Source organism: Pocillopora verrucosa, chromosome 12 (assembly GCF_036669915.1).
Source record: "Pocillopora verrucosa isolate sample1 chromosome 12, ASM3666991v2, whole genome shotgun sequence".
NCBI lineage: Eukaryota > Metazoa > Cnidaria > Anthozoa > Scleractinia > Pocilloporidae > Pocillopora > Pocillopora verrucosa.
This window is the reverse complement of record NC_089323.1, coordinates 15,818,380-15,833,635: the sequence shown is the minus strand read 5'-3', so window position 1 is coordinate 15,833,635 and position 15,256 is coordinate 15,818,380. Positions and strand designations below refer to the sequence as shown.

The 15,256-nt window shown below is 38.4% G+C and overlaps 1 protein-coding gene across 1 annotated transcript; it reads right to left on the bottom strand.

Moving 5' to 3' along the window:
• Positions 1-101: 101 nt before the first annotated feature.
• LOC131788030 (cyanocobalamin reductase / alkylcobalamin dealkylase-like) lies at positions 102-3,086 on the bottom strand. Its single transcript, XM_059105114.2, has 2 exons — positions 2,997-3,086; positions 102-1,817 (listed from the first exon to the last, which is right to left on the bottom strand). The coding sequence occupies exons 1-2, from the start codon at positions 3,078-3,080 to the stop codon at positions 1,149-1,151; spliced, it is 753 nt and encodes a 250-aa protein (XP_058961097.2). The 5' UTR covers positions 3,081-3,086; the 3' UTR covers positions 102-1,148.
• Between the last annotated feature and the right edge of the window lie 12,170 nt (positions 3,087-15,256).

Below are 15,256 nucleotides of genomic sequence, written 5' to 3'. Positions count from 1 at the left end.
TTGATTTTTTTCTCTATTCTCATCACTTATCTGTTTGATATTGTATTGATATTGTAAGGAGAAATTCTATCTTGGTCACTTGTGGGAGTTAAAGGGTTGATAATAATTATTATTAATTAGTAATATCATTAGCTGTTACTAAATTCAATAAATTTTGTGAATGTATTGTGCACCTGACAGGGACAGGAAATAATAAACTACTCAATTTCTATATCAAAGTTCTTTTTTTTTAATTCTATCCTATTAATAGCAGTTACAGGTAAACTCCTCATTAGAGCCAACAGTTTGATATTCAATTTCTGTTAATTAAAGTTCAAGTATAGTATAGATGTCTAATTTTATGGTTGATTATAGTTGGTTCTTTTTCCAACTGTACCCAATAATTACATCTTGGGAAATAAAAAACAAATTCAATAATCTATTATATTCTTATGCATTTATCTTTTAAAAAATACCAGCTTTGCTCAACAAATCCATTGACAATTGTAACTAATTGGACACTTATCAGTGCAAAAACATTCTGATAAAAATTGAAACAAATGAATAAAACACTCTAACTTATTAGCAGTGGAAGTAGCTACTGGCCAAACTGCCCATTACTATTAATACTAAAATATATTTTCATTGTCCTAACCATGACAGTTAACCCTCTGACCCTTATAAGTGGCATGCATACAATATCCTCCCTGAATCATACATAAAGACTCTTAAGGTCGTGAGAACAGAGGATTTGATCACCAGCAGAAGCAGTTTTTGATTATTAAACAAATTCTCTTTGTCAGCACCTAAGGAAATGTATAGAGAACAGTATGGAGAATATGCATACTGATGTTAGGAAGTAAAGAGTTTACATACTTTTGAGTGTGTCAAGTGGTTCTCCTTAAAAATTTATCAGCCTGAGTTTTTTAAACATTTTGTAACTTATCTTAATACATCTGTCTCAGTAAAAAAATTTTTATAGCATTTATTATCATATCATACATACATCTGCTTGTGGAGACTGCTAAAAATGGATGAATATCAAAGAGCAATGTGTGTGCTCCCGTAAAAATCAAGAACTCACCTTAACTGCTATTAATTAATTCTAGTCTCTAATTATTTGGTTTTCATTATTTCTTTGACTAATTAGAAGTTTAAGACCATGACTTTCATTCTGTTGCCAAAGCAGCTGTGTTGCGATATGAATCTAAAAGTTCTTTCCGATTGGCTGGTAGGGTAGCAAAGTATTTCTTTTGCTCTTCAGAATACTTCACTTCAGAGGGAACAATATCCCTGAAACTCCAATCCTGCCAGTGAAAGTTGAACTTCTCTAGAAGTTCAATACGCTTCTCATCTCCTTGCACAACATCTTTGGGTTCCTTTTGTTGCAAGTCAGGCACCAAGACATTCTTGAAGATGATCACACCCCGCATTGCAAACCAGCCCCCATACTTAGCATGAACAGAAACTCCACAAATCTTCTTCTTGGTGTCCCAAGGATCTTTAGTTACACTATTACGTTGGTAGTAATAGGCTCCACCTGCCACATGTGCAGCTGTCTGGACTAAAACCTTGGGTCTGCGGTTAGGAAGCATCTCAAAATCATGAATGGCTTCAATGTTGCACTCAGGACCAAATTCTGCCTTAACTTTTGCAAACATAGTGGCCATGAACTCATCAAGTGGATCGTTCTCTCCAATGCAAGCTGTTGCCTTGATGAATGGTTTAAATCCACGTTCGAACATCTGTGGAGTGCTTATGATCACAAGAGCAAGAGTGTCATAGGGGTAGGGTAGGTTGAATGCTTCGTGTTCCAGTTGATCATTGTACCAGCCAATCTGTGAATGGCATTGCTGAATGAGTTAACCCTTCAAGTCCCACTTGTGACCAAGACCCAATTTCTCCTTACAGTATCAGTACAATATCAAGCAAACAAGTAACAAGAATAAAGAAAAAATATCAATTGATCCAATTCCAAATTCTCCAAACTTGATTTTGTGAGCATTAGTGGCTAGAATTTGGGTTTATATCGATACAATATCCTTTAATCAGTAATTTTCTTTATTTTAAACATCTGTCAATGTATTAAACTAAAAAGAGATTAATTAGATCTCTGGGTGAAGAATGTAGTCTAATAAGTAATATGGAATCTAGTCCATGAGCCAAAGGTTATATTTCAATGTTTTTCATAAACCCTTACAGCTGTTCTAAGCCTTTCATCCTGTCCAAGATCCTATCTCCTGGGAGGTAATTGCCCATCACAAGGCCGCAAAATCGTGCAAAAAATTAACCAAGCTGAACTTAAGGTAGATAAAGGTAGTGACTGTACTCAGAAGCTTTCTGATTCTGTCGATTTCATGCTGATCTGAGCACAGTTCAACCCTGATAAAACAGAATTGGGAAATACTAGTGATTGTCCGTCGCTTGTTACGTTGTAATACTTAATTCATTCTTGTACAGTAGCTACTCATGAAAACCAACAATAACAAACCGCATACTCTCACTTGAAAATGGTCAAACAAACTGCGGCTGAATTCCACAGCTGGAGAGGTTGTGATCAGTTTTAGGACCAGCTAATTCAAAGTAATCTACAGCAGCTGCTAACGAGCATTAACGTTCTTTATCTTCCCGATTTTTCAACAATTTAATTAAATAGAGCTACAAAGGTCAGAAGTTTCCCGTGCAAAATAAACTGAAAGATACACGTGTGATAACAACATGCTTTGGATGAAAGTGTAAACGTAAACAAACATTAAACGGTAATTTTTTTAACCGTAAAATAAGGTCAAACTTGCAGTAGTTGGCTTAAAAAAAGGCACTTTTCCTCAGTCGTTTGGAAGAGAAATCATTAAGATCGCGCTGAAGATTTCTCTAAAGAGGGTAAAGATTACAGTGGCGTGCAACATCATTGCATGCCAGGCCGAACAAAACATCATCATTAACAATCTGTCAGTTGATACTAATCACTCGAACTAATATCTCAAATACAGTGTCATTCCCCACAAAGAGAACTCTACCTTGAAAGGGTGCGATTCCAAACCAACGGGCGACAAAATCGCTGAAACTTTAGCAAGGACACTTTCAACAGAACAGTCAGCCATTTTGAATCGTAGTTGGCACCAGTCTTTGCTCAACCATTTCGTCAAAAAACATAATGTACAAGTATTTGAAATGTCTTGTCCATGTCATTACAATAGCATGTTGTCTACAAAGTCGGCCTGTAAGTTGTGCATGCGGTGGAAGTTTACCCTGGGGTGAAATTATTACTTTACCTCAAGACCAACACGGAAAATATAAGAACAATCTGGAATGTACTTTTCAGGCTAAATTTCAGGCAAGCATCGCTCCCAATGTATTGGAACTCTCGTGGTATGACTTCGAAATCGCCGGCATTCTACCTAACTGCGACACAGATTATGTGGAAATTTTCGTAAGGTGATTAATCCAGTTATGTTTGATCAATTTTAAGCCTTTAAATCCCAGGATCTGATTGCTAATTCTCTCTTCTCGCTGCTATACGTTTCCTTGTAAATTGGTTACGAGAATTTGGTGATCAGTCAAGATAAGATCTTGTGCCTGATAAGTTTGAGTAATCTCACTACCTGTTTGCTGGATAATGTATGGGTACTATAGGGAGAAGTTACGCGTTAATCACTTTTGGGAGTTAGAGAGTTAATCTCGTCAATTACTGCCATAAAATAATCATTTTACAATAAAATTGTATTAATTAAGTATTAAAGTGACTCATGATACCCAATAACTTCCCTAGCTTTCTTTTTAATAACACAGGATATTTCAAGCAAAGGATCTGAGCCATTTTGATCGAAATTCGTTGCCATGACAACATCAAAAAAGCATCAGAAAAAAAAAGCTCACCTCAGTTTGAAGTGAATAAGAAATTATTTCTGAGAATAATGCATTCCAGGCTAATTGTTTTTTCTTTTTTGCAAATAGATATTTTTAAACTTTCGGAAATATTTTATACATACACATGGGGGAAAGTTAAGGTAGTTCTGACTCTTTTTACTGACAAGTTAAATTTCTAGTAATCAATTTAAGTAACCATCCTCACAGGTAGACTGCTTTTTAACCCTTTCATTCTCAAGATCACATGAGTAATTCTTCTTACTGTCTGCCATACAATTCTTGCAATGTAAGTTTGGAGAATTTGGTATTGGATCAGCCAATAATCCCTGGCCCTAATTGATATTTCTCTCCATTCTCATCACTTGTCTGCTTGATATTGTATGAATATTGTAGGGAGAAATTCTGTCTCGGTCACTCATAGGAGTTGAAGGGTTAAGCAATGACAGAAGAGAGGCCTGAAAAAAACCAGGCTTCGACAGGATTCAAACTTTTACGTTCTAGATACTAGTTGGGTGGCACTATCAACTAAACGAAGCCACGCGTTAGGAGCAGGGCACATTTACTTTTCTCTTGTTTGTTCTTTTTCAGCTGTTCATACACATCTATTGGGAAATTTTGCGGCAAAAGAAAGCCGAGTGCTGTAATCTCCCCCGACCGGTGTCTTCGACTCGTGTTCCATTCGGATGATGCCGTAGCAGGTCGTGGATTTAAAGCCAGACTTATTGTTGCAGCGAAACCCAGAGGTTTGCTTCACCTTTACAATCGCAGGTAAATTTTGATAAATATGTTTTAGGACTGAAAGAAATTTTAAAATGGTGTCTTGAGTGACCTGAGATTAAACTGGTTTATGACTGGTCAGGAAAACTTGTGCCACTCGAGGTGTTTCTCGACAAATCACATTGGCTCTTGGTGTATAACATACCATATTTCTGATTGGCTGTCGTGTTAACGTCAGTTCAACCTGTGAACAGGTCTCCGTTCGCCGCCCGTTGGAAGATCGGAGACGAGTCGGGGAGAGGTTTGCTAGATCACTTGCAGACTCCTTGCTGGGTAGTGTTGCGCCAAGCCTCAAACTTTCGCAGGCAAAGAAATGCACGTAGTGAAGTTCTAATAATGAGATCAGATTTGGTGTTGCAACATTGACGTAAAAAAGGCTTTAACGATATCTTTGCTTTGCAAATCGGTTAAGCTTAGTTAGGTGTCGACAAGGATCTGGGATTTAATTCGTTTTTCTTTTCTGCTGCACTCTTTTCTTGGTAAAGAAAAGTCGTGCCACTCTCTCAACCAATCAGATGCAAAACTTAGCCGGACCAATTGAACCCAGCGGTCAAACGTCGTGCATGCGCAAGGGGATTAATTCTAGGCGGTCGAGTACCAATTTCCCGCGCGAAATTTCAAAGAAAAAATTGATGCACAAACAAACGCTGTCTCGCATCTGTTTTGGTTTGGGCTGATCCCTGCCAAATGAAAGCAGGGATCGGGATGTTTAAAAATGCTACCATCTTGCCTCGATAGTGTTACCATGGAAAGATTGTCGTTCCCATTCCTTCGCACGCATAAATTACGAGTTACAAGCATGCGCACTCATTTTAACGCTGTGCTGTGCTTCGTCAGTCACGTTTTTCCATAACTTCAGCCAGGTTAATTGCTGGTTTTCATTATAATTTTTTTGTGTCTATATTTGGTACAAATATTTGTTATGACTGATTAGAGAAATTCCATATATCTTCGCGCGCCCATGTATTATTCTCTATGTGATAAATGTTTTAGAAGTCAACCCTTTTTTCGCCGCTGACATCCTTTTTTTTTTTTTTAGTTAAGCTAAATTCGATGAGATTTGAGGCCACTGTCATCTACCCGTCTTCAAATATACACAACCCACAATTCCTCCATTCGCTCTGACGAGGGGCTAACGCTTGAAACTTCAGCTTTGGAAACTCACTACGGTAGCCTATTCACATCACCAACTCAGTTGATAAAAGCAAAGAATAACTTCTATGTATCATTTACATATGGCTGTTTATTTTTTCGCCAGATGAATAGGACTTAGTTTTTGTCAAGTAAAAAACCTTTTTTACATTCAAGCATAAAGAGAAACTAAGATTACAGTTTCATGTACGATTTTAGTCAAATTAACGAGTATTTAGCTTTCCTACCGAAAACAAAACTCGGTCAAAGTCACAGAGATGTGAGATTCGATCTATCGTCGGCAATGGTGAAACTCCTCAAAAATATTCCTATCGAGAAGAGAGAGTTGATTTAGGCCAATGAATCTTTCTATGTCATATAAAATTATGGGCAATTTACTTCACATTGACAAAACGAAAAATTATGAGAGAATGTTTGAAAAATTTTTTTTGTCAAGAGAGATCACAGTTCTGTTTCGGACTCTGCCAAATAAAGGAGTAAGCTCCATGTATTCTCATCTCGGTGTCTTTTTTGTTCGTGAATGGTCCACCATATTGAATGTACATCTCCTTGAAAACGTCGCGTTTCTTTCACACTCGATGACAAGACCCGTTGGCCTTGTTTCTTTGAGCTATCTTCGCAAATTTACTTTCTTCCTCGAAGTCAATTTTCATTCTCCTGACAGTTTTTCAGTATAATTGACCATATATCCAGAGGTTTGAATATGTCCTCCTCCAAGAGTCGCATCTCTTCTTCGCTCAATGACTTAGCCGCCTCTGTTAGTTTCCCTTTTGTTTCCACCTTTGCTTCGGGAACTTGACAGTGGTAACTCCATGTTCTTCTTCTTTCTTGCTCTTCAAATTCTGTGCATTGTTCAGGAACAACCTGATCAGAATTTTCGTTTTCGGAGAGAGCTTGACTGACGTTTAAACTCTCTGTTCTTTTGCGCTTTATCTGGTGGAATGAATACATGTTTTTAGGTCTAAACGATCTGACTCGCAAGCGTTTTTTTTTTAGATTCTATTTGTTCAAGGTTCTTCGCTGAACTCGTTGAAATAAACATTATTTTAGTTTATATAGGCCGACTTCATCGCTTAGTGCAAAACAACTTACAAGCAATTTCTTCTTAATTAACTCATTAATTAGTGGTAACTACCAGCCACAATAGATTGAGAACTCGTGAATTTTTAATGTAATTATCCGTGGATACTTATGTCCTGTTTTCAAATTAAGCGTGGGGGAATAAAAAAGGTCAGTTTTCATTTTAGTCAATGGTTGTAAATATTATTAATATCGTCACTCTAAATTTGAGGGTTACCAAGATACTGAATGTTTTGATCTCTAAGGTGAAATTTTTAGGGCGAGTGGCCGGGTTTGACAAAAATGCTATTTCTCCGATTTTGCTAAGTTATTATTGTGCATATCATTTAGGTCATCGTGCAAGATTTTTAAAAGAATTTTTCCGGGGAATACTTTGACACTGAACAGTTACTATGACAATTATTGTTGTTACTATTATTTTTGCTACTGTTATAATTAACATAACAAAGACGAGCTATTCTTAGTGACATGCAGGAAATAATTATTTTGTAATTGTGAAATGAATGTTGTTATTGTTTATGAAGGTACACGACCAAGGAACAAGAAGATATTCTTAACAAAAGTGATTCCAAAAGCAAAATACAAAGCAAACTGTCATAAAAATTGTGCAAAGTCGATTAAATATTCAAGCTGTACCTCTAGCATTTTCTAAGCCTCCTAAGATCCTACCAGCTAGAGGTACAAGATCTAATAAAGAAAAACTAAATGTAAATTAACCATGATGAAAAAAAAAATGATTCCAATGAGTGTAAGACTAATTTGGAGTGCAGAAAGGTAAAATGTGAAGCCAACCGTAGTAACAATTTGGCAAAGTCGACTAGATATGCAAGCTGTACCTCTAGCTGGTAGTACTTTCTAAGCCCTTTAAGATCCTACCAGCTGGAGGTACAAGACCAAATTTAAAAAAAAAATGAATGTAAACGTAGTCTTGAAAAATTGTAAGAATGTAAGAATAATTTGGAGTGCAGAGAAGTAAAATGTGAAGCAAACCGTAGCAAAAATCGGGCAAAGTCGACTAAATATGCCAGCTGTACCTCTAGCCGGTAGTATCTTCTTAGCCCTCTCTGATCCTACCGACCAGAGGTACAAGACAATAGAGACTTCATCTTGGGGATTTTTGCAACCAGTAGCACTATGACAAGGGCATTATAGTGGCGATACTATTCATAAGTTTTGTTTACCTTTGCAAGCGTAGGTCTTGGCGGCTACAGTGTTAAGCTAGGACTCTGTTGTTCGAGAAAATTAAGATCGACAAGGTAGAAGGAAACAGCCATACAAAATTTGGCGAAATTTGCTAGATTTAACCTCTAAAGTATGCAATAATGTTCATGTCTGGTTCAATCATGTCGCTTGACTGTTGGTAAATCGCAAATGGTGTTATTGGAGTAGTCCGCCTTAGTGGAATAGCCGGCAATTTCCGATGATCACCCGACTCGGAAACTCGTCACTAGTACTCCTCGGGCGTACCTTCTAACCAGTAGGATTTAGACACAACCGTCCTCCTGGCCATTTAATTTCCCATGGTGCACTGAGATTGTCCTCGCGCCCGCGTAGACTTCGCTCAACGTAATCACCATTAAAAGGAGTCGGCGATGATGACGTTTACGTTAATTAGTGATTAATTAGGAGCTAATTAACCGAACAATAGCAAAAGTATGACACGTAAGAGGCCAATTAACTGAACAATAACAAAGAACCTCATGTAATTACCTCCTTAAAGACTCTTAATCCGCAACCTTTGTTTGTTGTTTTGCTCACAATGGCTTTAATTAAATGTTAATAAATAAGTTAATCACCTTAATTAGCTCCTCTCAAAGTTCCATGGCGATTACGTGGGCATTGTTAGACTTGAGTGCCGTTGTACCTGTTTTCGTGTTGTGAATTTGTTATTCAAATATACCCCATGTTCTGTTCTTCAGTCTTAAAAGCATTGACCTATTCTCCCATAATTTATTTGAATTTTATGCGATAAAATGAAGCATATAAACATACCAGGTGCTTTTGTTTCAGTAATCTTTATTAAATTTTTCCTCCATATAAAAGAATAATGAAGGTGGTCGGACGTTTTCTGTAAGAGTATTCAAAGAATAGAACATGCTAAATGTAGACTTCCAACGGAGTTGTAGAGGTAAAAATTTTTAAGTATTCACTTTAATTTTAACCGAACTTGAAATAGTCAAATTCGTGTGCGATTATTCTCGTAAATTAGTTTTACATAAATAGACTTAGAGAGGTAGGAAATTTTGAGAGAGATTTTGTCCCACGCTCGTGACACGACGAAAAACATCTTTCTCTATATTTTTACCGAGCTCAAAATTTACCGTCACTCTCTATCTATTTACAAACATGACGCTATCGACATTGCTGATTCTAGCAATATACGGGAAGCGTGTCATATGAACTACGTAATAGACTTCGCTCACCGTAGGGTCTCTGTGGCTCAGTGGTAGAGCATTGAAACGCGGAATCTGAAGGTCTGAGGTTCGATTCCTCATGGAAACTCAGAATTTTTTCTTTTTCCCACGCTCATGACAAAATGAAAATCATCTTCTCTAGTTTTACGTGGTTTTAAATCATTTTTAAATAATCGTATTTTATTGTAACTGTATCATTAGCTCTATATTCTTCGATTCTATCTTTAATTTAGAGGCTCACTGATACTGGGCAAGGTGCCTTTGTAAGAAAATTATTTATGAACGTGAACTGAATTTTTAGCACTGACACGGACATGTTTAATTCCTATTTATTTTGAGATAAAGCCATGTTTGTCAAACTAGATGATTCAGGCAAGCATAACAACCTCTATGAATTTTTAATGTAATTTGTTAATCGGTCATGATTCAGAAATAACCTGTTTATTGTTTGCTCGACAGCAAACGAAACCTTAGCAAACTTCCTGTTCGTTTATGAGGATTAAATTTTCATGGAGAACGCGCAACCAATTTTTGCAAGTCCACCATGACAAACACGCATACTGTTTTCCAATGAAATCTCGTTCAGCCTGCCTTCCTTCGTTTACTCTTATGTCGAGGAAAATAGCGAAAAATATGTTTTAACGAGTCAAAGGACACACAAAAGGAAAAAAAGGCAGAAATATGAATAAATACTACTACAGAGAGCGAAAAATCACGGAAAAAGACAAATGGACTAGAAAACAATATGAAATTCTTGAGTTTACTTGACAGTGGCGGTTTTCTTTTTTCGTGTTAAACACCGGTCAACGATCTGAAAGGAGGTACGCGTTAAACTGGTATTAAGAAACCCAGAAATAATCATTTTCTTGATAAACACCGAAAATATACGACCGAAACAAGAAGGAGCGAGGATGGTTAACCCTTTATTGCTTAGAGTGACTGGCTTTTTTTTTTCTTCACAGTATAACACTTGAATCAAACGTAAAGGTCTTGAGAATAAAAACCAAAACGTTCGCAACTTGGAGCGCTGTGTCAGCACCTTTGGAAATTTCTAGAGAATGCATACTGATGTTAGGGTGTCAAGGATAAGGACAAAGAGGACTGAAACGAACTCTTGAACTTAAAATCGAGGCTAAAAGAACGCCGCCCATTTTGCAATTGACCGGGTGACGTAGATCCCTTGAGAGATATTAACATTACTAATTAATTACCAATTAGTAATTCGACGTCACTGGCAGGATTTACCCACATGTTTTTCCAAAACAAAATCTCTAAGAAAAACATATAAAAACGAAGACCTAACCAGACCATTTTGCCAAACGAGCCTAGACGAACCTCAGAACCATTACGAGAACGAGAAAGAGATTGTTGAGCCCAAACGGCCATGGAAGTTAAGGGAAAAAGTATGTACGAGTCCTCCAGCAACCACAAACCACATGGAAGTCAAACGAGCCTCGTTGCTGAGCCTTTAGAGGATGACGATGCTTTTTATTCAGTTCTACCACCAAACGAAGAGAACCAAGTTGTCCCTGACCAGAACAGAAAAGATGAAGAAAAACGCACGCGAAGTCGGCTGCGCCTCTGGAGTTATCACTGCCAGGTGACCGAAGCAGACGTTCAAATGGACAAGCAAAAAAAACTTACAGAGAATTACAAATCTCTGAGCGAGGAAGAAATGCGACTGTTGGACGAGGACATTTTCAATCCCTTGGATATTTGCTCGATAATAATGAAGAATAGCAAGGGGAACGTGAACTAAGTCCACCGGCTGATTTTAGTAAAGTTGCTTTCGGAAAATCATCGTAAGACTCGCGATCGCGGTCGATTGTATGTTTCCGTTGCTGGAATTATGAAATCGTGATAATAAAGTTGTTTCGCGAAAAAATACTGGTGTGTAATCGTGTGAGATTACATGAAGAATATTTTTGTGTCTATTGCGCCTTCCTTTTAGGAAGGACGTAGGTAAGTACGTAAACCTTTCCTCAAGCTCAAGAGTTGGCGCGGCCAGGGTTTGAGTTACATTCCTTCGGACTTGAGATGAGTAGGTATGTCCATAGCGCTAGGTACGCAGAGATCACGAACGGGCGAAGTTTACTACATGTTTTTAATTTATTAATTACCTGCCCTGTCCCTGGACTGTCAATTAACCAGTGTACAACCTCAGCTCTAACCAAGTCCTCCTTGTGTCACAAGTTTGGCATCGACAAGAGCTCTTCATTAACCCCTCTGCATTTTACACCACATTGTTTTTTTACTGCATGTCAATGCTTGCGGATTGCGTGCGACAGACTCAAAAGAGAGATGGAGAAGCCCAAGGAGTAACACGCTATTGAGTGGCCATTGTCTGTCGCCCGTGGAGGGGGTCGGGGGTCGGATATTTTTATGTCGTCACCATGAAATCTTACCTGGCCCCCTTAAGGCTCTGCAGTCTTCTGATGATCCCTTCCCTCCCTTCATTGACAGTCAACTCCCACTTTTATTCTGTTAGCAACGACTAATCCCGCCCTGTCCCCCCTAAAAATCATGTAATCCCCGATAATCCTTCGACCCCACACCCCTCCCCCCTCCCCAAAGTGGCCATTATAATGACCGGTCCCTCAGTCCACCTAACGTTTTGAAACAGCTCCTCAAAGCTTTACCGAGGTTTTGAAAAACATTGCTTCCCTCGTAATACTTTGTTAACTAATTAAAATAAAACCAAACTTGAGTGGCAAATGTACTTAGAGAATTATTATTTCTCCGTGCACGGCTGTAAATATAAATAAGTTTTGAGATATCGAACAAAAATTAAGAAAATTGTCGTACTGAATTCCGTTGGCTGATTTTAGATAGCCCCTCTACGAACTTCAACCAGTTAAAAATTTTTTTTGGGGGGAAATTTTGTCATCCATCAATCAGGCTCTTATTATCAATCCCTCTTCAGTCTTTCGGGGGTATAATTAACTGTGAATCTACTTTAGGTAGCTCTGAAGAGGAGCCTGTACGAGAAGAGACTATAACTAAATATTTGATCCTATAGTAGAACATGAAATCGGATTTTTCATATAAGGAAATTGCGGCTGTCAAGCCATCCCATGCAGTTTTCTCAAAATCGAATACCACAATTCTTCATTAGGGAGGGAAGAAGGGGGTTTGAAGAACCTGCTCCTTGCGCGGTCTCTCTCAGCTTGTCAATTATTCACACGAAGTCTCGAAGGGTAATCTCGGTGAGACTCTATCGTTGACTGGTTACAGCTCACAGTAGGGTCCAGGCTACTCTTAGCCGTCTTTAAAGTGAATGGTGAAACTTTTTTGCCATTACATGGCTAAAAGACTTCCTATATGTTCTATGTCATTTTCAGGCAACAAGTGAAGCTGAATTCAAGTTCTGAGAGTGGCCTTGTTTCTTCACCAGGCTACCCTGCGCGTTATCCTGCGCAATGTGAATCGCAGACATTAACATTCGAAACAACACTACAGGTATTGTAATTGTCAGTGAGTTGTCATAACACAGGTTGCGTAAGAAGCAACTTGAGTCGGGAGAAAATCAGTCGAAGAGACCAGCTATCCCACATAGTCTCGTTCCTATGGTAATTATTCTTAAATTATTTTTAGACTATCCTAGGTGTTGAGACAAACTAAACACCTCAGTAAAACCACAGCTCACACAGAGACTAGGACTAAGTGGAATAGTTTAATTTCCAGCTTCTCCTAATTAGTATGTTAGCCCTGATCCTAGAACCATAACACTTTACACCCTAATATCAGTATGTATGTTCTCCATACTGTTCTGCATACATTTCCTAAGGTGCTGGCAAGGAGAATGTGTTTAAAAATCAAGAGCTTCTTAGTTCATTTCCTTTATTCTCGTGTACTTACATGTGTGATGTAGGTATGATATTGTAAGGAGAAATTAGGTGCTTATCAAAGGGTAATTGTATTCTCTTCATCCTAATTTTTCCAAAACCTTACTTTTTATTTCAGAGGATGGGAGTTCGTATCTACTTCATGGATTTTGACACACAAGGATCTGGAATATGTCAAAGTCCTAAGGATGACATTCTAACAATTAAAGGTGATCTGGCTGTTTTTGAAAACCTGCCATGATGGGAAGTCTGTGTCACACGTACCAGCTGGGTGGATCTGGTGAACTGTCAAGGAAACCAAACAAAATTACTGAGGAGAAATCTGAGAAGGACTTATAAATCCTTTAAGGGTAGCAGACATTATTTTAGTCGCTTCATGCCATAGGAATAGGGGATTCATTACTTACCGACCACGTGATCAGAAAAAGAGGACTCTGGGAACGAGAACGCTAAGTCTGAATCTTATGATGACAGGTTGTGAAAGTCTTGACGCATTTCATTTCCTTCTCTTTGACAGTGAGGAAATCTAATGGAGAGGATGTCATGTTTAAATTGTGTGGCCAACGAGAACCGTTTTACCTAACCTGGACTGGCGATCACCTGCAAATTTCCATAAAGTTTACATCGAACAACGACTCGTTTGTCTCACGTGGGTTTGTGGCCGGTTACATCTTTTACCAATTGCCAGGTAAAAACTGTGTATGACAGACTTTTTACTCACTTGCCCCGACCCTCGCTCTAAACTGATCGTCGCCTCTGTAAATGTAGACGGACTGTGGGGAACTGGGAGAAAGCTCAATCCTTTCCAGTGTTTGATCATCTTGTAAAATTTAGCATCAATTTACTTTTGAAGAAGACAAAAGACAAGCAATTATCCTGAAGAGCCAATGAGAACTCAAAATGAAAACAAACAAAAAGCTCAAAGCGCGGGAAACGCGGGTGACCAAGTCGTGGCTGGTTGTAGTTTGGCCTCTGATTGGTTGAGAAAGTGGCGCGAGTTTTCTACATCAATAACATAACGAATTAGAGCAAAACCGAAGCAATCCTGTATCACTCTCGAATTTCAATTAAAAATTATTCTATAGTTTTGCCTTCTTGTGCGTACGTTATCTTCTTAATAACATTTATACTCACGCGCGGCGCGCGTGATTTCACAAATTAGCCAGCACGTCAAAGAACTCTAACCTTGACATTGGAAAACTGACGTGGACATTTTTCGCGTACTTTTTGTTTGTTTTCGCGGAGTTTTAGTTCGTTGTTTTTAAACTTTCGTTTGCGTAAATTTGTTATCCCTTTGCTTGGAAATTTAAGAAGTTTCGGAGCTTTTATTTTAGCCAAATGTTGTGGTTTATTTAACAAGTTTACTTGATATTTTCTACGGAGTTTGGACTCTAGTTTTTTTTCTGTAAATGGATCTTCTACAATAGGTTTGCAAGTCACATCCAAAAATAACCCAATCCTCAGCCTGTGATTATGCTCTCATCATTAGCGCTGTGGCACGAGCGCTTTTCGCTCGCGTGAAAGTTCGAGGCCTTGAATAAAGCGGGCCTGCAATAGGTCTGTAAGGGATGTGATACTAAGGTTTTTTTAGAGCCAGATCCCGCCCTGCAGAACTCTCGTTGGCTAGCTTGCTAAAGGCCTCAAAACCACCCGTGGGTAGAGAAACGCTCATACTGAAGTGTGAATGATGAGGACCTGGTAGGTTGTTACCAGGCCACCCAATCTTCGTTGTGTAGCCCCCTTAACTTGATAACTTGAGAGGTCAAAAACGAAGGGATCTGGGAAAGAAATACTAGGAAGAGACAGGCATCCTATTTGTTGAACAGTTTGCAAAGTTCGTTTCCTATTTTAGTCATTGTTAATTTTTTTTCTTTTATCTTTACAGGAAAATCCACGGGTAGCATTGTGATAGGAACTGTTGCAAGTGTTGCGCTTCCATATTTATGCTTGATTCTGTAATTAAGGTTTCCAATATTAAGATATCTCCTATCGAAGATATTGACGACAAAGATAGAGTTGTATCAGAGGCGTAGCTAGGGGGAGCGTCACATTTTCGAATTTCCGCGTTGGGTTATACCGCTGTTGTACCGTTTAGCGGGCTTGCGTTTAACGCGGCGATAAGCAACGGCAAATGGAGTATCT

What these genes read in the sequence shown, in the direction of transcription:
- LOC131788030 (XM_059105114.2), bottom strand. Translation starts at nt 3,080, where the DNA reads ATGGCTGACTGTTCTGTTGAAAGTGTCCTTGCTAAAGTTTCAGCGATT. An exon ending in TGGAATCGCACCCTTTCAAG is followed by an intron (nt 1,818 to 2,996) that starts GTAGAGTTCTCT and finishes TGCCATTCACAG; the next exon opens with ATTGGCTGGTACAATGATCA.